Source organism: Lissotriton vulgaris, chromosome 6 (genome assembly GCF_964263255.1).
Source record: "Lissotriton vulgaris chromosome 6, aLisVul1.2, whole genome shotgun sequence".
In the NCBI taxonomy this organism is placed as follows: Eukaryota; Metazoa; Chordata; class Amphibia; order Caudata; family Salamandridae; genus Lissotriton; species Lissotriton vulgaris.
The window spans coordinates 1538924373-1538949510 of NC_141694.1; the positions used below are offsets into that span (position 1 = coordinate 1538924373).

Consider the following 25138-nt stretch of genomic DNA (forward strand, 5'->3'; position numbering starts at 1 on the left):
TAACTGTAACTCTGGTCCACACAAACAAGATGAGTATATTTGCTACAGATTCAGTATGCTTAGAAGGGCATACCTGGACTTTGGTTCATCTGTACACAACTCACATTTTCTTATGAGACACCCTAGGAGAAATTAGAAGCATGCTGTTTGGAACACCATTGGGCGCACGCATAATCAGGGGAATTTTAATGCCTCAGGGTACAGACAGTTCTCCATGCTGTTGATCTGGGCTGACTCATATGGGCTATGTGATGTATGTGGGATAAGGCACACCTGGATAGTGTTTTTCTTTTTTTCTGGAGCACAGCGCTCATTTTCCGGAATAGATTTCCTTTTGATTCCTGCGGCTGACTTTCGTCATGTTAAGGGGGAATAGGATAGCAATACGCATAATAACTATATTAGTTAAACAAAGACCAAAATTGCTTCATGTCAGGCTGGGGAACCCGACATTGCTTTTATGAGATGCCAAGAATTAACTGTGCATTATTTATAGACTTCAAGAAAGTCTTTTGCTCGCTACGGTTGAAGTGCCCATGGCAAAACCTGCAAAAACTTTGTTTCGTCCTATCCTTTATGGCTTTCATACATCTCTTTATCACAAGCCTTGGGCACTAGTAAGGGAAAATTGAGCAATATCATTCCCTTCTCTATAGAGCAACGCATGAGACTATGCTACTCTTATTTGCTATGACAATCAAACCCCTGGCTATTCGTATAAGGAAAGATATAGGCATATAGATTCCTCCACATGTTCGGTGAGGAACTAGTGATGCAGGTTGCATCCATATAGTCTGGAAGTGCCTGATGATAAATGGTCATTGGCAGAGAAAGTGCTTGATATTATCGTGCTTTCTCTGCCAAACCTTAGACCTCTTACCAGAATTGTTTCCATTGGAGATGATGAGAGAAGAGGATTACTCGCAACACGCACATATGCTGATAGGAATGGTCTGCCTACAAGCAAAAGAGAGACGTTGCCTAGAACAGGAAATCCAACAAACTCGCCCCCCCCCCCCCCCACCACTACTTCAGGACCTTACGGACACTTGTTTGATTAATAGCAACAATTATAGAATGGATTAGGTGTGTGAACCAATGTGCAATCGCAGACATGGTGGTACCACACCAGTCGAAAGGCTGTCCAAAGAAACAAGATATGGGGACCCTGGTGGAACCATTTCAGCTTGATTTCTGACCAATGAACACTTCATATCCAAATGCACCCTTGGGTATATCCCTGCAATTGTAATAATGTTGCCGGAACCTATTGATGCATAATCTGTGAAACTAATAAAACGTGATTATAAAAACAAAGCCAGAAGAGATTTACTACTGCATTTGTCTTTGATGCCATTTTATTTGGGCAGCGTTTTTAAAAAAAAAAACATCACCTCATGACTGCACATCCTAGTTCCACCCCCTTTCTGCTGCCACTCAATGACCCCCACTTTATAGTATCCCAGTAGAATATTTTTCAATTTTAGCCCTGAACAGGCAAGTCCGTGGCAGACTCCTTGGTCTAATATTTTGGGAGGGTACTCAAACGCATTGACTTTTAATCGGCACACTAAAACGTCAAACATTGAATTTTTCTATGCTTGTTTGTCGGTGCAAGCAGTTATAGCTGTGCTATAATCAGCGTAGTTAAGAGTTTTCTTGATGTTTTATTATGTTTTTCGGTTTACTGAATTGTTATAATGGGCCATTTTGGAGGCAGGTGGCATAGATACCTGCACTAGCACTTCTGCAATATACAACATTATTTACTACGTTTTCTGTAATACCAACTGATGGTTCTTGTTTGACATCGCACTGAAAGCGCGTGCAGTTTTATTTTCCGTTTCTTCTTCCAAAGCACAGCTTCTGTTCAGGCGTTCATTAAAATATTTGCCTTGAGTCCTCCTGTCTTGCGTGAGACATTTGCCCTTTTCTGATGCATTGCAGCCATGTCTGATATAACTATTGGCCTAATTAGCACTGCTTGGTGATTTGAAACTCCTGTCAGGCACCATTATGCTCCCTGGAACGGGAATGCGTGTACGGCTAATGCTGTGATCTCATCCCCATTCAGTCTGAGGCGCGCTGAATGCTGATTTGAAAGGGGCTTCTAAACTTGCTAAGGGAAAGCATGTCGCGGCTCGCTGGCGTTTTCTCCCTGTTCTGAGATCGATGTTGGTCTTACAAGAGTGACATGGTGACTTTCTAAACGATGCTCTGCAGAGCTAACACCCTGTTTGAACTCGTCGTATTCTTGTTTTGTAGCAAGCCCCCTCCCTACATTTGCTGCAGGTTCTCTATTCCGTTTTTTCCCCCTTCATTTTTTGAAGTGTTTATCATATCTAATGCTAAGGCAGGGGATCCGCCGAAGGGAGCTTGCATATAGCACCCTGAAAGTGGGGTTGTGAATGATGAGATTTTAATGGTATTGCTATTTGGTGACAATGCGCAGCTGGACCAATCGTGGCCAGTTCCTTCAGCGATTGGCTCCCGGCTTCCATCTGCAGGGCTGTAATACCTGCTCTCTTCAGAGCTAGAAACGCAACTTCAGCCAGCCAGGCGGTGCTCCTCGCTCGTGCTCAGGCGCGAGCCTGCTTCAAAACGAGCGCAGCTGGCAGACCGCGCGGCACATGCCAGCTGTTTTGTTGCGTGTTTTAGGCAGCTTTAGAGGCAAATGGATTTGGAAGTCGTGAAGAAGTGGCTAAGAAATGAAACGCCGGATCAGACTTGAAGCGGCCGACTGGTTTATTCCATGGAAAAGGTCACCTTGTCTTTGAGGCGAAGCTATGGTTCTTTCTTACTGGGATGTTCTGACCCCTTGGGTTTCGGCTTCATTTTCTTGAATGCTCTAGACCTATTTGGGCTGTTAAGCTGTACTCATGGTAGATGCCAAGGGAAAGAACATGAAATGCCTCACCTTCTTCTTAATGCTTCCAGAGTCCGTGAAGAGGTCGAAGAAAGGACCGAAGGGAAATGCCAGCAGCAGCAGCAAGTTGCCCCCAGTTTGCTATGAGATCATTACCTTAAAGACCCGAAAGAAGAAGATGGCTGCGGAGATCTTTCCGAGCAAGAAACCGGCCAACTCCAATTCAAACACCCTCCAGCTGTACCACCAGCAGAACCTCAACAACAACAACACCATCCCCGCACCGAACTGGCAGGGGCTGTATTCCACCATCCGAGAGCGGTAAGAGAGCGGTGTGCATTTAGGCAGATAATGTGCATGCCAGAGCGAGAATTTTTTTAGGGTTACGTATATAATGCTGGGTGGTTTTAAAAGGACTGTTTTGAATGGACAAATGCGTACAAACGAGCGTGGCTCACTCGAGAATAGTGGAAGTGTGTGTGTGTGTGTGGTGGGGGTTATCTAAGTGAAATGGCATTTCGCCCTTTCCTTTTAACTTGTTTAAGTTAAATAGTTTAGAACTTGCTCGGTTTTGTCATTTTTCTTGTAATCGATTGTATTTATTTAAAATTACTTTAAACTATTTAGCAAGTTACATGTAAGCTTGACGCAGCGTAGTAGTGCATTCTTAAATAACACGTTCCCTTTGTTTCTAGAAATGCAGTGATGTTCAATAATGAATTGATGGCCGATATTCATTTTGTGGTGGGGCCACCAGGCGGGACTGAGCGGCTGCCAGGGCACAAAGTAAGCAGCAGTTCCCCCAACATATCCTCCTTCTTATATGTAATGTGGGTGTCCCCGGTGCATTTAAGACATCCTACGGGATCTGCGCTGCAACCAGTGACCTTTATGAATGTTGCACAGTTTCTTCTTGGCTTGGTTGATGTGTTGGTTGAAGTTGCACGCCAGAAGACTACTAAACATATCTTTGCAGGCACCATTTTCAGTTCTTTGCTGTTTTTTTTTAAATAGTAACAGCATGGCCACCTACTATATACAGTTAATTAAAAAAACGGGAACCTTGTATCTTTTGTTGTTTAAATGCTTGATGTCCGGGTTAAGTGATGCTACTGCTCGCCCTCTTCCTACTGCAGGCAAACTCCGTGGGGGGTTATGTTTGCTTTATAGCTGACCCCTAAGAGACCACGTAGAAGTGAACTTTAATTTTACAATACCCTTAACGGGGAGTCTAGCATTGTGTACAGTGTGCTGTCTTGATTGTTTTTGCTCGATGTAGATTAGCTTTTGCAGTTTGCTTCTCGTTAAAAAACTGACATAATAGCCAATGTGTCTTTACTTCAGGAACTTCTTTCTGCTTGGTGGTCTAAACGGCCTTTTACTTTTTCGTCAGTATGTTTTAGCTGTTGGGAGTTCCGTATTCCATGCAATGTTTTATGGAGAGCTCGCGGAGGACAACGATGACATCCGCATACCCGACGTTGAACATTCTGCATTTCTCGCTATGTTGAAGTAAGCATTGTTATGTTGCCGGTTAATATGTACAGTACATTCTTATCATACATGTTAATAACAAATGCAATCACGCAGTGAATGAGCTGCGTTCTGCGAACGTGGCATTTCTGCTGCATCCAGTTGTTAAAAGGTGCACACAGCGAGAAGCGTCCAGCTCAGCAATGCCTGCCTCAGGATGAGGGACGCAGATTTCCTATTTCCTTACCCCACTTCCTGAAAAAGACGGGCGCTAAGCTGGAAGCAGTCCCTGATCGCTGGCCGCCAGAAAGTGTTGCTTAAGTTTCTTCAGCATGCTGCTGCCCCCGCATCTGTCTATGGCAGATATCTTAAAGTAATGAGATTATCGGTCTGTCCTTAACAACCCTGGTCCAATTATTGAATCAAACGCTGAACTGTGGCAGTAGTTTGTCATCTGCGCATGGAGCTGCCTTTCTGGTTAACGGAGATAAACCTTTTCCTTTGTTGTAGGCAGGTTATCCTTTCGCTGTGGACGTCAGTGTGAGGTTTTCATGGTGTGCTTTAGAAATCAGAGCCGCGTTTAAACTGCTATTCAGAAACGATTTCTGAAAAATATCACATGGAACTCCTCTTTCCTCTAATTACAGCAATGCATTTTGTTGATATTAGGGTAATTCTTCTTGCTTATCAAGATTTTCCAATTATTCGGCATAATAATTACGATAAAAAGGCATTTAAACAATGCAGACTGCAGCAATTGTAGCCCACCCGATTACAGTATTTGGAAATACATTTTAGTAGAAAACTAACATATCCCAAAAAATTGTCAGTGGCGCCAGCCTTGGAACCTTTTTTCACCCTCAAACAGGAAAGTGCTTGCTAATGAATTAAATAAGGCCATCTACCCTGCAAATCGCACCACCCTTCTAAATATTGGTCACCTCCATTGCCTTAAAAGAGAGTACTTATCACATACACTTTCTGAGAGACCCAATAGGTTGAGACGTGTGAAGTTGCTATGTAGCTTTTCACTTACAGAAGCATTAAAGGTTGCATAAGAATGAACAGGTCAGTGTGAATATTAATGGTAATCGCAATTGTTACAAGATTAATACATTTCGAAAGTAACAACCGCTCAGATCTTGAATTCTTTTCCGGTTCCTCTTCTCCATATTTTATTTATATGAACAAACCTTGTTAGAATTTAAATGCCCAGCCAGAACCACAATCTATTGGGCTATTGTTCTTTCAGGCAAACTACTAATTGTGTATTTGTGCTATTACGTAGTTGCTCGAAGCACTGGTTCTGGGGTAAATGTATGACCTTGTTCTGCATTCTGTCCATCAATTGTTCTTTTATCATTTGTTAAACCGAGTGGGTCGGGTACGCCCAGATGTGGATCCCGTGCTCGCCATGTCACTGGAGTCAAGCTATCCTGGCTGATGAGGGGTCAAATTCCAAAACCAGTCCTAGGATGCTTATTTCTAGTTCAGGAAGAACCTGGCCTGGCAGTTCGGGCTGGACTTTTCCCATGAGGCTAAGGGTCAAGACTGATTTGCATATGGCTGGGTTCAAACTGGAATGGCATGGTGAGCAAAAAAGCGATGGATGTAGGCCCAGATCTCTGTACTGGGTTGAATGTATGACATTGTTATGCATTCTGTCCATCAATTGTTCTTTTTGCTCTGCGATATTGGTCCATATATTACAGATACCAGGATGTCCATCTTTAATGAACTAAGATGGGAAAATCAAAAAATGAGGAGAGCTAGAAAGGATTATCTGAAGAAAAAAAGTAAAAAAAAGTAAATCTTACCAACGTTTTTACAGCTTGTCGACCCCCCTCCCCCCCTGCCCCAACACACACCATGAAATATGGTGAAGCAGCGGACCATCCTATATATGCCCCCACAAAAAGGATCCCTCTCCATCCTAGCTTGGGGAAATGCCCTGGGCTTTAAAAAAAAATCAGTTGAATTTCAAAACAAAGTGAACTAATCATAGTTGCATAAAAGTATAAGTGACCTATTAAACATCAAACGCTGCTTACATTGAAAGTACAAAATGCAGAATAATCATTTTAGCAATATTAGATCTCTCTCACTCTCTCTTCCTTCTCCCCCCCCCCTCAAAATGGAAGTATATCAGAGTACCATGTTCATGTCTAGAGGAGACTGCCCTTATAGATGGCCACCATATCGTGCCAGACCTTAAAGTTGTACTTATTTGTTTGCAAACTTTGTGTTAAGACCTGGTTGATGTAGTGGCATAGGAGTTAATTGAGCTTCACAGCACAAATTGTTTGTTGAATGGCACTGTATTCTTTGTCCTGGCTGTGGTTGGAAATTAGATACTTTTAACTTAAATAAACAACCATTATGAACAGGAATTTGAAGTTAGCAGAATAAATGTTTAACCTACAGCAAAGTCTTTGACATATCGCAATTTCTGATGGATATTTCTAACTACATATTTTTCACCTTCCGATTATCCACAGGTGCTAAACTGGATTTGGAACATTTCAGCATAGCACCTGCATGTCAGTAGGTGGTGTTGTGCAGCTCTGTCTTCGCACCGCTACACCCTGCAAGTGACTGCTGGAGCCACTTATAGGCACCACTCAACACTGAGCAAAACCAAAGGGGATGATGGACGGAGTGTTGAACAATGCAAGCACTCACCCCCAGTCAACTGATCTGGGTTTAATCCATCATCATTTTTTAGCTCACTCCGCCACCCCAGTTCAGACATGGCCATGCGCAAATCAGTCTGACCCTGTCCCTCATGGGAAGAGTCCAGCCCGAACTGCCAAGCCATGTCTTCCCTGGACCGGAAACAAGCATCCTGGGACAGGTTTCTGGCTAATCAGCCGTCATCAGCCAGGCTAGCTTATAGGCACCACTCAAGCACTGACATCGGCCCCTTTCTTTCCACACCATTCATTATATGTGGATTCAGAGCAGGCTCCTTACCTTTTTCTCATCCTTACCTTTTTTCTCTCTCAAAATGTCTTTCTAGTCTGATAGGGAACATGGCCCTCCTAAAACTACAAGGTTTGTCATGTACTGACTGCTGCAAACATATTTGCAACATATTCCCACGAGGTTTGTCTCAGATGTTTTCGCCTCAACTCCAAGTAATTAGAGGTGAGTGCCCTAATGAACCAGAAGGCAATCCGGGAATACAAAGCCAAGCTGGTCACCAACCTAGAAAAAGGCATCCAAGTCCCGTCCAAAGGATAGGACACAAACCCGTTCCCACTCTCTGGGCTATTCCTGCGACAGGCCGTCATTATATTCCAAGTCTTCAGGTAATTCCAAGTCAGACTCTCCACTCTCCTTCTAAGAAGCTACACGGGCATCCTGGTGCCTCTCGGTCTTTCTCCCAGATCCTCACTGAGGAGCTGATTCCACAGCTGATCCTAATGCACTCTGAATGTCCACGGCTGACGGCAATGCCACAACAGATTAAGGCGTTTAAGAAGGCCTTGCTTCGATTCTTTGGGTCCCTATTGTTCCCCTCTGACAAGCCTTCAGGCCCCACTGATCCCCGGAGGCCTCCAGTCGGAATATTGTGAGCGGTCAACCCGCAGTGCAGTCTGTGGCTCCTGAAACCACTTCGGGTTCAGCTCAGGCTTTGGTCAACCCGCAGTGCTGTCTGTGTCTGCTGAAACCACTTCGGGTTCAGCTCAATGTTTGGAGCCAACTCTAAACCTGCCACCACGGCCAATGTCGCTTCTGCCTTGTCGATGCCAGAGGAGGACTCCGATCCCATTGTCCTGTCTGCCTAAGAACCAAATCAGTCTTCAACTCTTCCAAAGTTACATCACTGCAAAGTTTCAATGCACTTGGCCCCAGTGTCTAGAAAGAGTTGAAAATAATTGAGGCATTTGGGAAAAGTATGTTTCACAAGCTGGCTTCGACCTAAGGTCAGTCAGCAGCATTTGCTTGTTGGGAAGATACTCCCAGGCATTATGTAACATGGTTGCAGAGATTTTACCAGGAGTCCCTGAAGAATTCTTCACCAACTTGGCACAGACCCTACAAGATGTCAAGGATATGGCCAAGTATGTCATACGGTCATGTAAGGGTACGAACAGCTGTTTAGGTAGAGAGGTCGGAACTCTCTACACATATGGGATCCACTGACTTTTTAGGTGACGGTCAAGCGTTGCTCATGGATATATGCCTTTTGACAGATCTCTACTTTTTGATGAGAGGGCTGTCTCTGCTCTCAAGCGCTTCAAAGAAAGTAGTCACTGCAGACTCCAATGGTCTCTCTACACCGCATGGCCATATCCCCAACAATGTCTCCAATTTCAAGGCATTACTAGGTTTTTTGTGTAAAAGAAGTATCTAGACCCACCACCTCAAAAACAGGCACCCCAGTACTTTTATAGGAAGGGTAGGGAAATCCAACAGACAACATCCCAGCTTGCAGAGAGAGCAAACCTCCCAAGTTACCATCCCCTCCAGCAGCAGACTCTGGGTCACTTAAGTTTGTCTTTAGCGGCACATGACGACAGGTGTTTCCTGCAGATAGTTCAATGAGGCTACACCAATGCTTTTCTGCCTGCCCCATCTTCTGCCCGCATCAGGGTGGCTTTCATGGGACCATTTGTGCTGCAGGAAGTTCAGGCTCTTATAGAATAAGCATTTGCAATGCAATAGGTCTTGCAATCACGCAAATTTGAGCTATTGGCATTGTAAATGACAATGCCTTTTATTTATGTTTTGGGTTTTTAAGACTTGCATAAAAGGCACTGTCATTTACAATACTTATAGCTTAACCTCTTAATAATGCGAGACCTATTGCATTTCAATAAAGGTCCTTCTCGACCGCTTGTTAGATTGTACATATTAGAGGAAGAGACTGGCCTGCGACATCTTCAAAGAACTGATAAATAGTGCAGTGAGGAAAATGTGCAAGTGTTGTAAATTACACAGACACAAAGTGTGAAGTGAGAGTTGCATATGGTCCAAACTATAAACACAAACAAAGCACTCCAACACCTTTTGCTCTGTGATTACACCTTCATGGCTGAGGAGGAAGAGCGTGGGGGCTATTTCCTGCCCTCCTGAATTGAGTGTGCAGTGTGGCATTGCGTAATGTCATTGCTTTCTTTGGCCTAATAAAAACACTCCAGCTGTAGTAGGTCCCAGGCTTCACCTCCTGGTACAGGATGGGCTATGCTTTATGGCAGGCATGGAGGGAGGGATGGTCTCGGTTGCAGCTCCGGCCTCGTGGTATTGGATTGCTGGTTGTGGTATTGGATTGCTGGTGGTGGTACTGATGGTGGTGTTGTTAATAAAACAGGCTTTTGAAAACAATATGTCGGGTATCTTTAGTGCAGATGACATGTAACACAGATGTGCTGTTGTCAGTTTCAGCCCATTAGCACAGGATTATGTGCTACCTGGAATTCACATGAATAATTTGCTAATATTTTCTAAATCCATTTTACTTGGGGGGGGGGCGGCGGGGCGCGGGGGGGGGACAAGGGGGGGGCTTGGAGTTTGAAACCAAAATCAGATAATGCTGGGTTAAAGTGATTGAAAGCAAGCCTGTGCTACGTGGGCGGCTGTGCTGCTTAAAAAAAGACAAACAGTTTCGGCTGAAGCAGTGCATGTCCGGCCTGCAGTAAGACAAACTCAATAAAATAGTGCTGACAGACTAAATAACAGGTCCCGTGTAACAACCGAAGTAAAGTGGCCAGTCGCCATGGGAGGTTACAAATGAAGACTAGGCTGTACTAAGGAGGGACTAACAAGCCTAATAACAAATCTAAAGGCAGCAATTACGAAAGACAATGGCATGAGATAATGAAAAATATGGGTGGAGAGTGGGCTCGGCTTCTCTTCCATACTCTACTACAGCTGTCTCGCAGAGCGAGCAGCGCATGCACGCTGCAGCTAGGCTCGAACTTAAAAGGAGCCATAGAGAAAGTACCTGCCTATGAGATCGTAAGTGTATGTTACTCCCATTTTTTCCTAAGGTCCGCTCGAAAATGGGCAGAAGAATTTGTCCTCTTAGATTTTCAACCTCTCGGTTTATTCCTGCGGAAGGACAAATTCAAGATTATCATGCTGGCCATGGTTCCCTCTGCCCTGGATCCAGGAGACTGAATTGGCTAGCTTTGGACCTGCAGGATGCCTGTTTCCATGTTCCTGTCTTCCGGCCCTCAGGTGTAACCTGCGGTTTGAGGTGGGCCAAGAGCATTTCCAGTTTGCCCTGTTCCCTTTCCGCTTCCTATAGCCCTTCGGCATTCCCAAAAGTGATGGCGGTAGTTGCAGCATACGTTTTGGAGGTCAATGGTACGTGTCTAGGCTGTAACTCGATTTCTGGCTTTTGGAGGCGGACTCGCCGCAGTCTGTCGTAGACCACCTGCAGATGGCTGAACTTCTGTACATCACTGGGGTTCACGACCAGATTGCCAGAGTCACACCTGACTTCTTCCTACAAGCTTCCATTCATCTGAGCCATCCTTGATGCGTTGCATTTTGTGGCCTTCCTTCCTGATACGAGTCCAGGAAACTCCGGTTATAATCCACATGTTTCAGCCTCAGTCAGTCCTTTTCCGGTCCTACGTCTGTGAAGGTGGCTCTGATGGTTCTTGGCCTATTGACTTTCTGCTCGTCGATTGTGATAAATGGTACATGTGTTCTCTGCAGTGTGATCTGAATCCTTAGTGGGCCCAGTGCCAAGAGGACCTGTCCGATTCTGTCCAGGTTTCGGAGGAGGTTGCAAAAGATCTGCTCAACCACAATTGGACTAGTGGCAGGTCCCTCTTGATACTACACCCAGTGCTGACAGTGGTGGCATGGGTGTCTGTGCTGGGTTGAGAGGGTGATCTGTGAGAGGTGGAGAGCAGAGGACTCTGGTCTCCAGTGGTGACCTGTCTCTACATCAGCCTTTTGGAGTTGCAGGCCATTCACTTGGCTTTAAAAGCCTTCCAGCTTTCCATCTAGGGGAGACTGGTTCAGGTCCTTAGTGACACCGCAACCGCCATGTTGTATTGCAACAAGCAGGGGGATTGGGTCCTGGTCCACATGCCAGAAGGTCCTGTACCTTTGGATCCAGCCGAATCTCTGAGGCATTGCAAACACTGGCTTGATCTTTTTTCCACTGATGATAACGTGCAATGTCAGCACTTTTGCACGCTGAAGTTCTAAAGCAGGCTTTCTCTAAGATACATTCTGCCTGAAGTGGAGCATAAGACTTCTCAATGCCTTTTTGCCTCTTCGCCTCCTGCCCCAAATTCTGAAGAGCATCTGGAATGAACAAGCGTATATCATCCTGATGGCTCCAGATTTGACAATGAGAGTATGCAACCCGGAACTCCTGGGCATGAGCACTTGGTCTGTGATTAAGCTGTAGTTTTGGGAGGATCTTATGTTGCAGCAGTAGGGCAGTGTCTTGCAACCGGGCCTGCGCAATCTACCCCTCAATGCGTGTAGATTGAGCGGCTTCATCTGACTATATTTGCTCGCTCTCCCAAAGTGGTGGATGTCATCTCTGCTGCCGTGCGTCCTCCTTCAAAGTCTGTGTGCGCTGGAAACATTTGTAGCCCAGTGTGGCACCTGTTGCAGGCCAGACTGTTGGATTTGTTGCTTTTATCTTTAGCCCAGCAAGGACTTTTAGCAGACATGTTTGAAGGTTATCTTTCAGCATTTTCAGGCATTTTACATTGACCAGACCAACCTTTCTTGTTCGAATCGCCTGTTGTAATGCAATTTCTTAAAGGTTTGAACCACATTTCCGCCTAAATCCTTTGTGATGCCACTGTGGGACCTTACTGTGGTCCTTACTTTCCTTATGTGTACCACTTTTGAGCTGTTGCACAGCTGTCCCCTGGGTCTCCTGACCCTGAGCATGGTCTTTCTGTAGGAAGCTGGCTCTGTATATACTATACCAAAATGAGGTATAGTGTGCACAGAGTCCATTGGAACCCCAAAGGTAGGCAGAGGTAAAAGTAGATGGCACCCTACTCTCTATTTGTGGTATTGTGGTCGAGCAGTAAGGCTTTATCAGAGGATAGTGTTAAGCATTTGTTGTACACACTCAATCAGCAAATTATATCACACACTCAAAGACTGAACCTCAGACCAATTGGGTTTGTATAAAAATATTCTTTTAATTATTTTATTTCCTAGAACTATGGAAGCTTGGTGGCTCAGGTAAGCAACAAATACTTTACAGTAGTAGTGCAGTTTGTAAACAGTTCGAATTGCAATTTTATATGCACTTTGATTTGATTACAGTAGAGCTACTAGTAATGCAATGCTTTTGATATACTGTACATATACTTTAAATGGGTTTTCAATAGAATGGCGAAATAGATTTCTTTACAGATTACTTTTCTTACACAATGTAGTATACCTGGATACTACACTAGGACATTTCATGTAAACAGGTGAGTAAAAGCGTTTTTGTTATTTAGTTACAGTTTTAAAGGATTTCTTAGATTTTCCAACTCCACACTTAGAAACTTTTTATAGAAAAATAGTCAATGTTAGCCTATGGAGAAAAATAGGGTTATCGGTTCACAGGTAAGCATCCGGTTGTGGGAATTGGTATTCTGGGGTTAGACTCAGAGGTCCCCCAGGGTAAAAGATGCACTCTTTTTACACTCTCAGCTGCTCTAGAGCGGCCAGGTGCAGTGTGCTGAGGCCGAGTGTTATCCATGGGGATAGGGGGCCTCCGGTTGGTGGCTGCTGACGAGCAGGCCACTGGGTTGTGGGAGCAAAGCTCCTGGACTTAAGCTCAGGGCAAATAAGGGTGCAATTCAGCACACAAGGTGCACCCTCAGCGGCACTGGGGCGGCTAGGCGCAGAGTGCTGTTTTGCCGTCTGGCGCCCTTTAGCTTTAAACAGGGATTCTCCGGTTTGCAAACTCACTGCAGGCTCGGGACGAAGGTCTTCTGGGTGCGACCACCACTTGGAGAGGTAAGTTGGGATGCTAGGGCTTGGCTAGGCACCGTCGGTTGGGCCACCCAAGGCCGTGGGGAGTCTAGTGCAGGGTGCCGTTTAAGGTCGGATCTTTTTACCAGCTTCTGGTCACGGTTGGGGGAACCTTCCGGTTTGAGGCTGCAGGCTTCGGCTGGAGCTTGAGGTAATAATAATAATAATAATAATAGGAAACTTATAATGCGCTCAGCTTACCCTGGGGCATCCCGGCGCAGACAGACCAAAGAGAGACTCCAGTAAACATTATTGTGGAAACAAGAAGGTCTTGAGAAGTTTCCTGAATAGTAAGATCTTGGGCTCAGAGCGAATCTCGAGGGGCAGAGAGTTCCATAAAGTCGCCACCTGTACAGAGAAGCGTCTGCCACCAGATCGAACTCTCCTTACTCTCGCTGACTGCAGTAGATGTTGCTGGTCCGAGCGTAAAGGACGTGGGGGCTTATACGGACGGGCCATGTTAAAAAGGATAGGGGGACCTTTGCCATGCAAGATTTTGTGGGCCGTGCACAGCGCCTTAAACTTTACCCGCTCCTTCACCGGGAGCCAATGAAGCATCTTAAGGGCCGGGGCAGCGGACTGTCTTCTAGGAACATCCATAAGAAGTCTAGCCGCTGCATTTTGCACCTGCTGGAGAGTTTTAAAGGTTGCTTCGGGAGCGCCAAGGAACAGCGCATTCCCGTAGTCAAGCCTCGAGAGGATTAAACCACGTACCAGAAGCTTCCTTGCTGGCTCAGGAAGTAGTGGTAACACCTTTCGAGCTGACCTCAGAAGACCGAAGCAGACCCCCGCGGTCTTCTTGGCGTGGGTCCTAAAGGACAGATCTTGCTCCAACCATACTCCCAAGGACTTGATCTCCTTCTTGGGAGATGGTGGCTCACCAAGAGACCGGGGCCAACAGCTAGCAATAATGGAGGGACTGGTAGTACCCAGGAGCATCAGCTCAGTCTTTCCTCCATTAAGCTTTAAAGCAGAGTTGGACATCCAGCGATAGACATTGGCCAGGCAGTCGTGTAATACCTCAGGTTGTTCCGCCAGCTGAGTTAGACCCACCACCAGCTGAGTATCATCAGCATAACTGATGATCTTCACCCCCGAGGGGGCGACCAGCCTTTCAAGTGGAGTCATATATATATTAAATAAGGTAGGGCTCAACGATGAGCCCTGCGGGACTCCACTTTGAAGGGGAAATAGGGCAGATTGCTCTGCTCCTTCCCAGACTTGATAGGAACGGTTGGCGAGAAACGATCCCAACCATTTCAGGGCCGTCCCTGAGACACCTACCTCTGACAGACGTTGGAGGAGCACCTGATGGTTCACGGTGTCAAAGGCAGCACTCAAGTCCAGGAGGATCACTGCCACTGACCCTCCTGAATCTAGAGTGCTCCTAGCTTCCTCCACTACTGCCAACAAGGCTGTGTCTGTTCCCTGGCCGGGACGGAAACCAGTCTGGGAGTCTCCCAACAGGTGGTTGGACTCTAGATGGTAAGAGAGCTGGCGGTTGACCAATTTTTCTGCAACTTTAGAGAACCCAGGCAGAAGTGAAATTGGCCTAAAGTTAGTCAAGTTGGATGGATCCAATCCTGGCTTCTTCAATAGGGCTTTTACCACTGCCTTTTTCCATCGCTGGGGCACGGTCCCATGAGCAAAAGACAAATTTAGGAGGTCAGTCAGAGGGGCAGACAAGGCATTTGCCACAAGCTTGAGATATTTTATGGGGACTGGGTCACTTGGAGAACCACTCTGCATCTCAAGCAAAACTTTTGTCACCTCCTCTTCTGAGAAGGGGCCAAAGTGGGCTAGCTCAATAGAGCATGGAATTTGACATGCAGTTGGCTCTGGGATATGAGGGATATCGGGCAGAGAGGATAATATTTTCTCTATTTTAGAATGGAAGAAGCTAGCCAATTCCTCACATTTTTCTTTAGGTTTGTCATGCACAACTGGAGGGACCGGGGCTTTCAGAAGTTCCTTAAAAACCTTGAACGATTCTCCCGAAGAATTACTAGCCCTCTCGATCTTTTCGCTAAAAAAGATCTTTTTAGCAACCTTCAGAGCATTTTTATATATCCTCATCTCTCTTTTGTAGTTGGCCCGACTTTCTTCAGTCGGCTCTCTCCTCCAGGCCCGTTCAAGCCTTTTACAGGAGGTTCTAAGACTCCTAAGTTCAGATGTATACCAAGGAGCCGTGGCGATTCTTCTCTCCCTGACAAGTCTCCTTTTTTTAGGAATTAATAAGTCCAGCGAGTCAGTGAGCCATTCACCCAGATGCTGATCGGCAATATTGGGGTCATCTCCAAGGGGAGGGCGGGTCCTAGCGAGCTCTTCTGCCCAACTGTCCACCGGCAACTTTGACCAGAGTCGTTCTACAATATGTTGTCTAGGTGCGGAGTCTCTCCGGTTCCCCAGCAACCAACTGAACGGGATAAGATGGTGATCCGTCCAGGGGAGAGCCAACATCTGGAGAGCTTGCAGATTCGCCGAATTAGCGAAAACAGCATCAAGCTGATGCCCTCTGTTATGCGTAGCTCCCACATTAACAAGGTGTAGATCTAGAGCACCAAGTGAGTTAAGTAGATCTCTAGCTACTACATCATTAGGATCCTCGAAATGAAAATTGAAATCGCCAAGGATAACAAAATTAGACGAAGCAGCAGCAAGTGGAATAACAGCCTCCATAAAAGAGTCTATGAAATTCCCCAGCGCTGCGGGAGGCCGGTACACAAGAAGGCCGGCTATGGAGACAGTAGGGGATATGCGGAAAGAAAATTGACACGCTTCCGAGTTATTGATTTCACAGTCTACTGCTTTGCAAACAAATATATCTCTGTACACCATGGCCACTCCACCCCCTCTCCCATCTGGCCTATCCAGATGGTAAATAAGATATCCCGGAGGGAGAGCGTTGACAATATCGGGACCAGAGCATGTGGTTAACCACGTTTCAGTCAAAAATAAAACATCTAAAAGATGATCCACCAGGAGGGAATGAATTTCCAAAGCGTGGCAAGGCAATGATCTACAGTTAAGAAGAGCCATGGTGAGTGAGTCCTTGTTCCTACGAGTGTGGTCCGGGCGACATCTAAGACAGTAATTAAACGCCGTATCCTCAGCCCAATAGTCGCGACAGCTTGGATTTTTAGGCGCGCGAAGCGAGAGTAAAGTGTCACGTGAATACCTGTATGACGGGGCCAGAGGTCTTGTAGAGTTGGGCGGAGTAACATGCCCTGAGCCCGTCTGGGCCCGGACGGGCACAGACGGGCTTGACTCTGGCGAAACTCCGGCGACAGTCCGGCGATGACGCTGCGTAATGACGCTGCGCGTCAGCATGGCTGGCTTTATGTTCGCCGAGCGCGAGGAAACTAGAGCGCTACCCACGCCGCCTGAACTGTCCCCCCTCCCAATATGGCCACCAAAACGAGACAGTGGGCAGGGACCCGCTAAAACGCGGTGATTTGACCAATTTAAATGGGAGTAAGGTGTCAGCAATGCGGGTATGCGAGTGGCCCTAATTTAAAAACAAGGAAAAACGAGCAACTAATAACAAATTAATGGGCGAAAACGGGGTCGTTTTAAAAACGCATTAAATTCAGCAGCCAGCAACAGAGTGCGCTTATGGTCTGAGGTAGGACATGGATCGCTAGATCTTGGGTCAGGATTGCCGGGGAGACCTCCTCTCGGTATTGGGCCACTCTAACTTGGGCCGTGAGCGTCGGGTCCAGAGTGGTGCTGATTCGCGGATGCTGCCGGAGCTGGAGTCTGTTTGGTGAACAAATCTGGTCTTCATGGGAAATAGAGGCTTTTCTTTTGAAGGCAGGACAGGTCCTCTGGGTTCTTGAGGCTGCTGGCTGCTGGACATACCGGGGTTTCACTTCAGCAGGTTCGAGGTGGGGACAGGCGGTATGGCTGGGGCCAAGTCAGTAGGCGTCCTCCTCTTGTTAGCTTTGGCACTGCTGTTTGGTCCTTCTTCTTTTCTTTCTTGTCTTGTCTAAGTTCTTGGTTCAGGGCTGCCCCCTAAATACTGTGTTTAGGTGGCGTTTTATGGGTCTCTAGGTCAGTAGCCAATGGGCTACTGACCTCAGGATGACTACACCCTTGGTGTGCTCACTCCACGTGGGGGAGTGAGCACAATCCCTAATGCTGATTCGGGAGTGCCTGCCATCTGCTAGATGGCGGGCCCTGAAGAGTGGGCTTCACCTTGCCTCTCCCACCTAAGGGGTGGGGTTGACAGAGGTGGACACACCTTCTGGGCTGGCTAATTTTTCCCAGCTGTCTTCCTCCCGAAAAAGAAGGGGAGACAGGAAGAGGGCCTGCTCCTGATAGCAAAAGAGGCTGACGGTCGCCTGACTATGGCTGCAAGGCCTTTGAAGCTCCTCTGCCACAGATGGCTCTTCCTGGCCTGGGGGAGGTGTGAACACTTTCGCCCAGGAATCGTTTTGTTTCTGAGCTCAGAGAGTGAAGGCTTCCTCCTTAGGGATCCAGAAACAAGTCTCGAGGTGGCAGGCTGGTGAGTACCAGTCAGGTAACCCACCCGAGGCTGGTCGTTTTTTAAGGGGGCATCTCTAAGATGCCCTCTGAGTGCATTTTTCATTAAATCCCACACTGGCATCAGTGTGTGTATAATGTGCTGAGAAGTTTTACTTAACTGAGATGGTTGGTGTCTTCAGTGCAGCCAATATGGTACTGTGGAATTCGTAATGACAACCTCCCACCATATACTCTTAATGGCAGCACTGCACTTACAATGTTTAAGAATTGACTAAGAGGTAGTAGGGGTACAGGGCTCATGCACCTGTATCCTCCCCACTGGTATAGTGCACCCAGCTAGAGGGGTGGCTGACCTATGCCAGGGCAGGGGATTGTAGGCATGGCACGGTGTGTGCCATGTCCACTCTTCATTTTATTCTGCACCAAAACATGCAGCTTGCAATGCAGTGTGTGTGTGTGTGTGTAAAGGTACAGGGCCTTGAAGCGTGGCACAATAAGAGCTGCAGCCCTTATGGGCCTTCCCTGGCCACAGTGCCCTTGGTACCCATGGTACCTTTTACAAGAGACTGACACATGGCTAGAGAGATCTCAATTGGGGTTACAGTTTTTGGGAAGAATACAAACCTTGGAAACATGATTCGCAGGGACCCAGAGCACATCAAGTCAATGTGCATCAGTAGTCTGGCAAAAAGTGTGTGGGGGGGTGGGGGGGGGGGGGTGCAACAGAAACCCAGAATCCTACACGTTCTCATCGCAATAACCTTAGCTTGTCGTGTGAGTGAGCTTTATCAATACAACTGCCCTAAACCAGATTCTTTCCGGACAAACTGGTGCTGAGGACTAGAGTTGCCATTATACTGAGGTTGTGATTTCCTCTTGTGTCAGAGTCACATTTCTGACATTCTTTGCCCCACCTCACCCTCGAAATAGAAGAAGAAACTTTATTGGGTGGACCCCAAAAGGAGACCTCAGCTTTTACATGGATCGCAACATCAGATGGATGATCAGCTTTTTGTGGGGTTCCTGGGACAAAGAAAGGCAAGGTAGAGCAGAGAAGGACTTGCTATGTGATGGCCATGAAACCGACTCCAGAAAGATTGAGGGCCCATACTACCATGGCCAAGGCTTCTAACACTGTCCAGGCACCTGGGGTGCCTGTCCTGTATATTTATTAGGTTGCATCATGGGCATCAGTGCACACATTGACAAAATACTACTTCCTTGAACACAAAGCCTGACAGGAACAGCATTCTGACCATTCTGTCCTGCAGGAGTTTTTGAACTGAGCCATTCTTCAGACCCGTCACTGTAGGAGCTACTGCCTTGGTATTTAGTCTAAAAGTGACATATATGCGGTTAGAAGTATCCATCAGAAGAACAAATTATTTACCTTAGGTAATTCTCTTCCTGGTGGATACTGATGTACGCTCTCTGACTGACACCCGGGGATATTCTAAAGGTAAGGAATTTGCAATTAGAGGGAGTATCCACCAGAAAGGACGTTACCAAAGGTAAGTAACTTGTTGATCTAGGTCCACTGTTCTATCCATTAAGACAGTGCTATTTCGGTAATGCCACCAGGACAGTTTATTTGGGTCAGTGACTCTCTATAGACAACATGTTCAGTTGTGTTCTAATAATTTAGTTTATGGCTTATAAATCATGGGTTTAAATCTAGGTAGCATAGCCATATTGTGGCTAGGTGAAACAAACAATCAGGGCTACATTTGGTGTTAGACCAGACCAGAGTTTATTAATAATAACAATTACACATTTTATTGTTTTGATTAATTGGAAATAGTCAACAATACAAAAAATGATGACCACTTTACTTTAAAATTATATGGAATGGAGTTGTATAACAAGGGCCAAAAGGCTACAAATGCAAGATCATAAAAGTTTAAAATAAGTCCTAAAGCCTGGAGCTAATTTATCAAAACCTGCGTGGCTTAAAGTACAACCTTTAAAAAAGGAGCTATTTTTCAAATAAGAATGTGTACTATCTGAAATGTAATTGGTTTTTATACTCTTCCCCAATCAAACCTGCTAAATGTGGAAAGAGTCGCTAAAAATAGTGTTGACTATTAGTGGTAAATCTTGGATTAAAAGTCAATTCTTGTACCGTATCACACTCCTCATGCTATCCAACACATCGTAGTCCACTTCATCGAAAGTCTACTTCTTCTGTAGTCTGATTTCATCAATGGGGACAGGGGCTTTTGATGCCTTACCAGTCCCTTGGCCTTCGGGTCTTCTCTATGCTTTTACTCCATTTCCTCATTCCCAAGGTCCTGCAGAAGATTAATTGTGACAAAGCATAGGTCCTTTTGGTGGTGCTGTTGATCATCCCTTTCACCTCTTTTGGCAATTGCAATCCGTTCCAGTTGTCCGTTTTCCATAGTCCCATCTACCCAGGGGTCTCAATCTACTCAGCTCAGCCACCTTCTGTTGTCTCAATTTGGGGGATTGGTCCTTGAAAGGCTAAATATATTGGCCCCATTGTGCTCATCGGAAGTTGCAGAAATAATCTAATTGTCCAGGAAACCCTTCACATTGAAATCTTACAGCCGCCTCTTGCAGAGTTTTCTTTTTCTTTCTTGGCCGTCCCATTATTCGTTGTCCGGCTCCAGCTTGGGACTTTCCCTTGGTACTGTAAGTCTCAGTTAAGCCTCCTTTTGAGCCCCTTCAATCAGTAGATCTGAAATTTCTTTCTGCCAAAGTTCTTTTTCTTGTGGCTATATGTTCTGTTCTCAGAATTGGGGAAATTGGAACACTGTTGACTTCCTCTCCTTTTCTGAGACTGTCACAACAGAGTGACCTTCAGACCTGGGCCCCTTTTCCTTCCTAAAGAACGTCTAAATCTCACTGTGCAGAAGATCTAGTTCTTCCATCTTTTTTTCCCCTTATCCCTTTATTTTCAGAGGAATAACTTTTTCACACTCTTACTCTTCTTAGGGCCATTTCCTTCGATTTGGCTTGGGAAAAAACATTTAGGAAGGGAGATTCCCTTGCTGCGACCTATGGGCTATCGAGTTGGGTCTAAGTCGCACCCCCTCTAGTCTTTCAAGAAGGATTAAGTTCGCAATTGGGAAGGTATTGAGACGGCGTATAAAATATTTATTGCAAATTCTCCTTCCTCTGTTCAATTTAAATCCACATGAGGAATGGCTTCCTCATGGGCAATGTTTAAGGGCACCTCCCTAAAAGGTATTTTTTATGCAGCCAAATGGGTTTCTTCGCACACGTTTATGAACCAATTATAGATTTCAGGTTGGAGAATCCTCTTCCAGGGGTTTGGGCCTCATGTTTTATCAGCTGTACATGATAAATCATCATAAATGTGTACTTTGTTGAATAAATGTTAACAGGTGTTGCATTCAACCGCTTTTTCTTTTGATGGCTCTTTAACCCCTTCGCTGCGGGGGGTGGGGGGGGGAGGAGGCAGCGCGTGGCGCCGCCGTGCTGGTGATGAGCTCAGCTCGTCACGGCTGCACCCGTTTTTGGAACGTTCAGCACAGCGGGGAAATTAGCCCCGTGTGCAAACGTTCCAACGGCCGTGACGAGCAGAGCTCGTCAGCAGCACCCATGAGGTTACGTTTTTATCAACCAACTCACTCTTGGGTATGGGCTCACAATAAGGACTGGGACAGGAAAACAGACAAGGAGGTAATGACCCAGTTACTTACCAGTAATGTTCGTTACTCAGACTCCAGGTCTTCCTGTCACAGTCCCGAGCTCTTCCAAACCCCTTCCATATTTGTATGAAATGATTGATTCTTCATATGTTTGTAAGCTTGGAATATCAGGGTACAGTCCTTCCTAGTTCCTTCTTTTGTTGCGTAAACGAAGACACTGGCTTAGTTCTGTTTGTTTTCACAACCACAGGTGTCTTGGGTGATCTTAGTTCAATGCACCAATGATTGAATGTGAAAGACAGGTTATTGTAGCCCTGAGGACCCCACCTTATACATAGTTGAAGTGGCATCATAAACTATTAGGTTACTAACCATTCCGAAACAGGGATCCATGGATGCATTGGTAATTTGAACAGCCAATTTCATACTTTATAATATCTCACATTTAGAAGAAGACTCTATAACTAAAAATCTTTTATTTCAACAGTCTTAACCTGTTGCTTAGCATATCTAAAATAACCAAGCAGAATTTTATTAAAAAGGCACAATACATGTTAGCAAAAACGAGAATAAAAGTAACCTTTCTGCCATAGTTAAAATGGAATTTAGGAACCTAACACCTACTACTGTGGGCTGCACTAGAAGATCATGGGTTGCATAACTTGCTTTTAGAGTTTTAGTGAGACTCAATGCACTACATACCTGTTTACAGCAAAACACTGCAGTTATCAAAAGACGGGAATCCGGGTTTCCTGCAAAAGGAAATCACATGTCGCATCAGCTCATCTCTTCCCAGACTTGGCTCGGTATCAGCTTTCATTATAAAGCGTAATTCAGCAGCATCTGTGGGAGTTAAGATCTTCTTTGATAGTATCTTGGTCAATAATCTAGGTTGAAGGACCTCTCCTGAAAAGTGGTCAGTTGTTTGGCCTTTTATAATATAACTTATCGAAGATGAGAATATCTGACATAACCTTAGGCATCTCTGACATAACGTATATGCATCAAGATGCTAGTCTTAAATGCATTCCTATTAAAACAAGCATTTACAATGCAATAGGTCTCGCAGCATTAAAGTTTGAGTTATTGGCATTGTGTATGACAATGCCGTTGCATAAAATGTTTAGCAAACTTTGAATTGGTGAGCAGTGAGAGTGTGTGCAAGAGTATGCTGTTCTTGAAAGCAGTGTGGTAGAGAGTGCAGGAATTTGGGTGACCTGAGCAATGTGGATGATGCACCTCACGCACCGGGCTGACACAGTTATTATTTACACCGCTCTGATGATGCATCTCAGGCACGGGCTCACAACTGTTATTATTCACACAGCTCTGATGATGCACCTCAGGCACGGGGCTGACGCTGTTATTATTCACACAGCTCTAATGATGCACCCCAGGCACGGGCTCACAGCTGTTATTAAATCACACAGCTCTGATGATGCACCTCAGGCACGGGCTGACGCAGTTATTATTTACACAGCTCTGATGATGCATCTCAGGCACGGACTCAAAACTGTTATTATTCACACAGCTCTGATGATGCACCTCAGGCACCGGCTCACAGCTGTTATTAATCGCATTCCAGATATGCAGTTGTAATTTTAATTGGTGAAATGTAAATAAATGCCAACACACAGCGATCACAAAACTTGAGATCCGGCAACCTACAGCTGCCCGTCATACTTGTCGGGCAGATGTGTGGTTTGATTTCAAACTGCTTCCTCAGAAGGGATGCGGTGTTTACAAAACGTTGTACATAAGATGTATCGGCACATCTTAGGCACAAACAAGGCTAACGATTTGCTATGTGTGCAACTTGTTTAACACAAGTTGAGGAAAATCGGTTTTAAAAGTTATATATTCAATATTGTGCTTACACATTACTTAACGGCGGGCATTTACACAGAGAGAACAGATGCTGCAGATACCGAGCACCCACGAAGGCATGATTGTAGCAAACATAGTGTTTTTACTTTTTATATGCCCAGATGAGAACATACAAAGCGAGGATCGTGAACATGCACGTTTACTATTGGCTGAGTCGATGGGAACTGCCAAATTGGAGGTAGGATGTGGAGGGCTCGAGGGCTGGGATGTTTACATGTGAACTCCCGCCTCTAAAGATAACGCGTGCAAGAAACCGAGGAAGGTTTCTGCGTTTTAGGCATCCAATGGTCAGATGAGGGAGGCTGTGTGAACTGGGCACGCCAGACAAGCCCACCCGCCTACAGGAATCAAGTAATTAATATTATCAGCCTGTCACCGAAGAATGGAACCGCAGCTCCAAACGAGGCAGGACTATGAGGGACCAGACTGGAAATGAAATTACTAGCACACTGCAGCAGTGCTTGTGCTCAGTTCGTAGTACAGCCATGACACACAGGCGTCGGGCACCTACTGGGGATGATCACACACACCCACCCCCAGCAGTATACGCAAGGTCTACTTTACAGCCAAGGTGTGTACGTTGTAGCGATACCCACAAATTACGAGCACTTCTGTCAAAGTAGAGCATGCGCAAACACAAATTACTAGTACTACAGCCAGAGCCCATGCTGCTAGTCCAGTATCTTCAGTTACACTACAGCCGGGGCCAACACAGCACCCACGGTTATAAAGTAGCAGTAATGCATCCGTGGAACCTCCACGGCAAGCGGGGTGCACACCCACGCTGCTAGCACCGCAGCCAGCTAACGAATACACGCGGCTCCCATAACCAGAGTAAGTGCACACATACACTCTAGTAGTACTGCAGGTATGGTGTGGTGAGGGAGACACAAAAGGGATTCTGGGGTGCGCATAGTACTACAGAAAGCACCGCACACAGTACTATACCCAGATTTTGCACACACGCACTCTTAGTATGCAACCACAGCAAACCCACTCGTTGCAGCCACAGCCGACTCCTCCCCCACTACTGTCAGTGCTACTAGCACAGCAACCTTCCTACTGACAGCCAAAGCGGTCACTAGCACGAAATACAGGGTGAAGGCAACGGAACAAGCAGCTGTAGGCCATTACACACAATACACTATGCAGCGCTCGGCGGTCATTTCTCATGCTCTCGCATTCGCCTGCAGCGCCGCATTGTCCATTCCAAAGCACGGGACCCTGCACGCCCGCTGCTCCCTGGCAATCAGGGGCGCTGGGGAATAAGAAACCCTGCTCGTCCCTGTGGGCTCCGGAATATTACCCCCTGGAATCTGAAAGACAGCTCCTGCAGCTCGCTCTAACACCCTACTCACCTCCCGGGTCTGAAGCGTTGGCGGCGTGACGCGCTAGCAACCCAGACACATATAAATAACAAGACTGCCAGGCAGACAGCAAGTTCTGGTTGTCCTTCGAACCCAATCTGTGGGCGGTATCCTGACGATGGGGCATGATGGTGACAGTGAAAATGATTTTGGTAGAGTCTGGTCACTGCGCATGCGCGCTTCAGCCAGTTCCTTTGGGCGGGACTTCCGTCTTCGGAAGTCTCGTGCACGCGCCCACTGAGTGCCCGAGGGAGAGCCCCGGCTACCGAAGTCCCGAATGGCGGTAAGTGGGGCTTAGTTCTAGGGGGGAGGGGGGTGCGCTTGTGCGTGTGTGTGTATGTGTGTATGTGTGCGATGGCGGCGGGGGGTCTCTGTGTGTGTGTGCGCGTGTGTGTAGGTGCGCTGGTGTGTGCGTGGGGGGTCTCTGTGTGTGCGTGTAGGTGCGCTAGTGTGTGTGTAGG

General features: G+C 46.2%; 1 protein-coding gene across 2 annotated transcripts in view; it reads left to right on the plus strand.

Annotated features, from left to right (window-relative positions):
* Positions 1-25138, plus strand: part of BTBD3 (BTB domain containing 3) — a 74965-nt gene that overhangs the window by 24773 nt on the left and 25054 nt on the right. The window contains exons 2-4 of one of the 2 annotated variants that reach the window (XM_086927720.1): positions 2938-3187; positions 3562-3652; positions 4260-4378. In XM_086927720.1, the coding sequence (XP_086783846.1) occupies positions 3045-3187; positions 3562-3652; positions 4260-4378 (353 nt within the window). In that variant the 5' untranslated portion in view covers positions 2938-3044. Of the gene's footprint in view, positions 1-2749; positions 3188-3561; positions 3653-4259; positions 4379-25138 lie in introns of those variants that run through there. The other variant, XM_086927719.1, reaches the window with a different exon arrangement.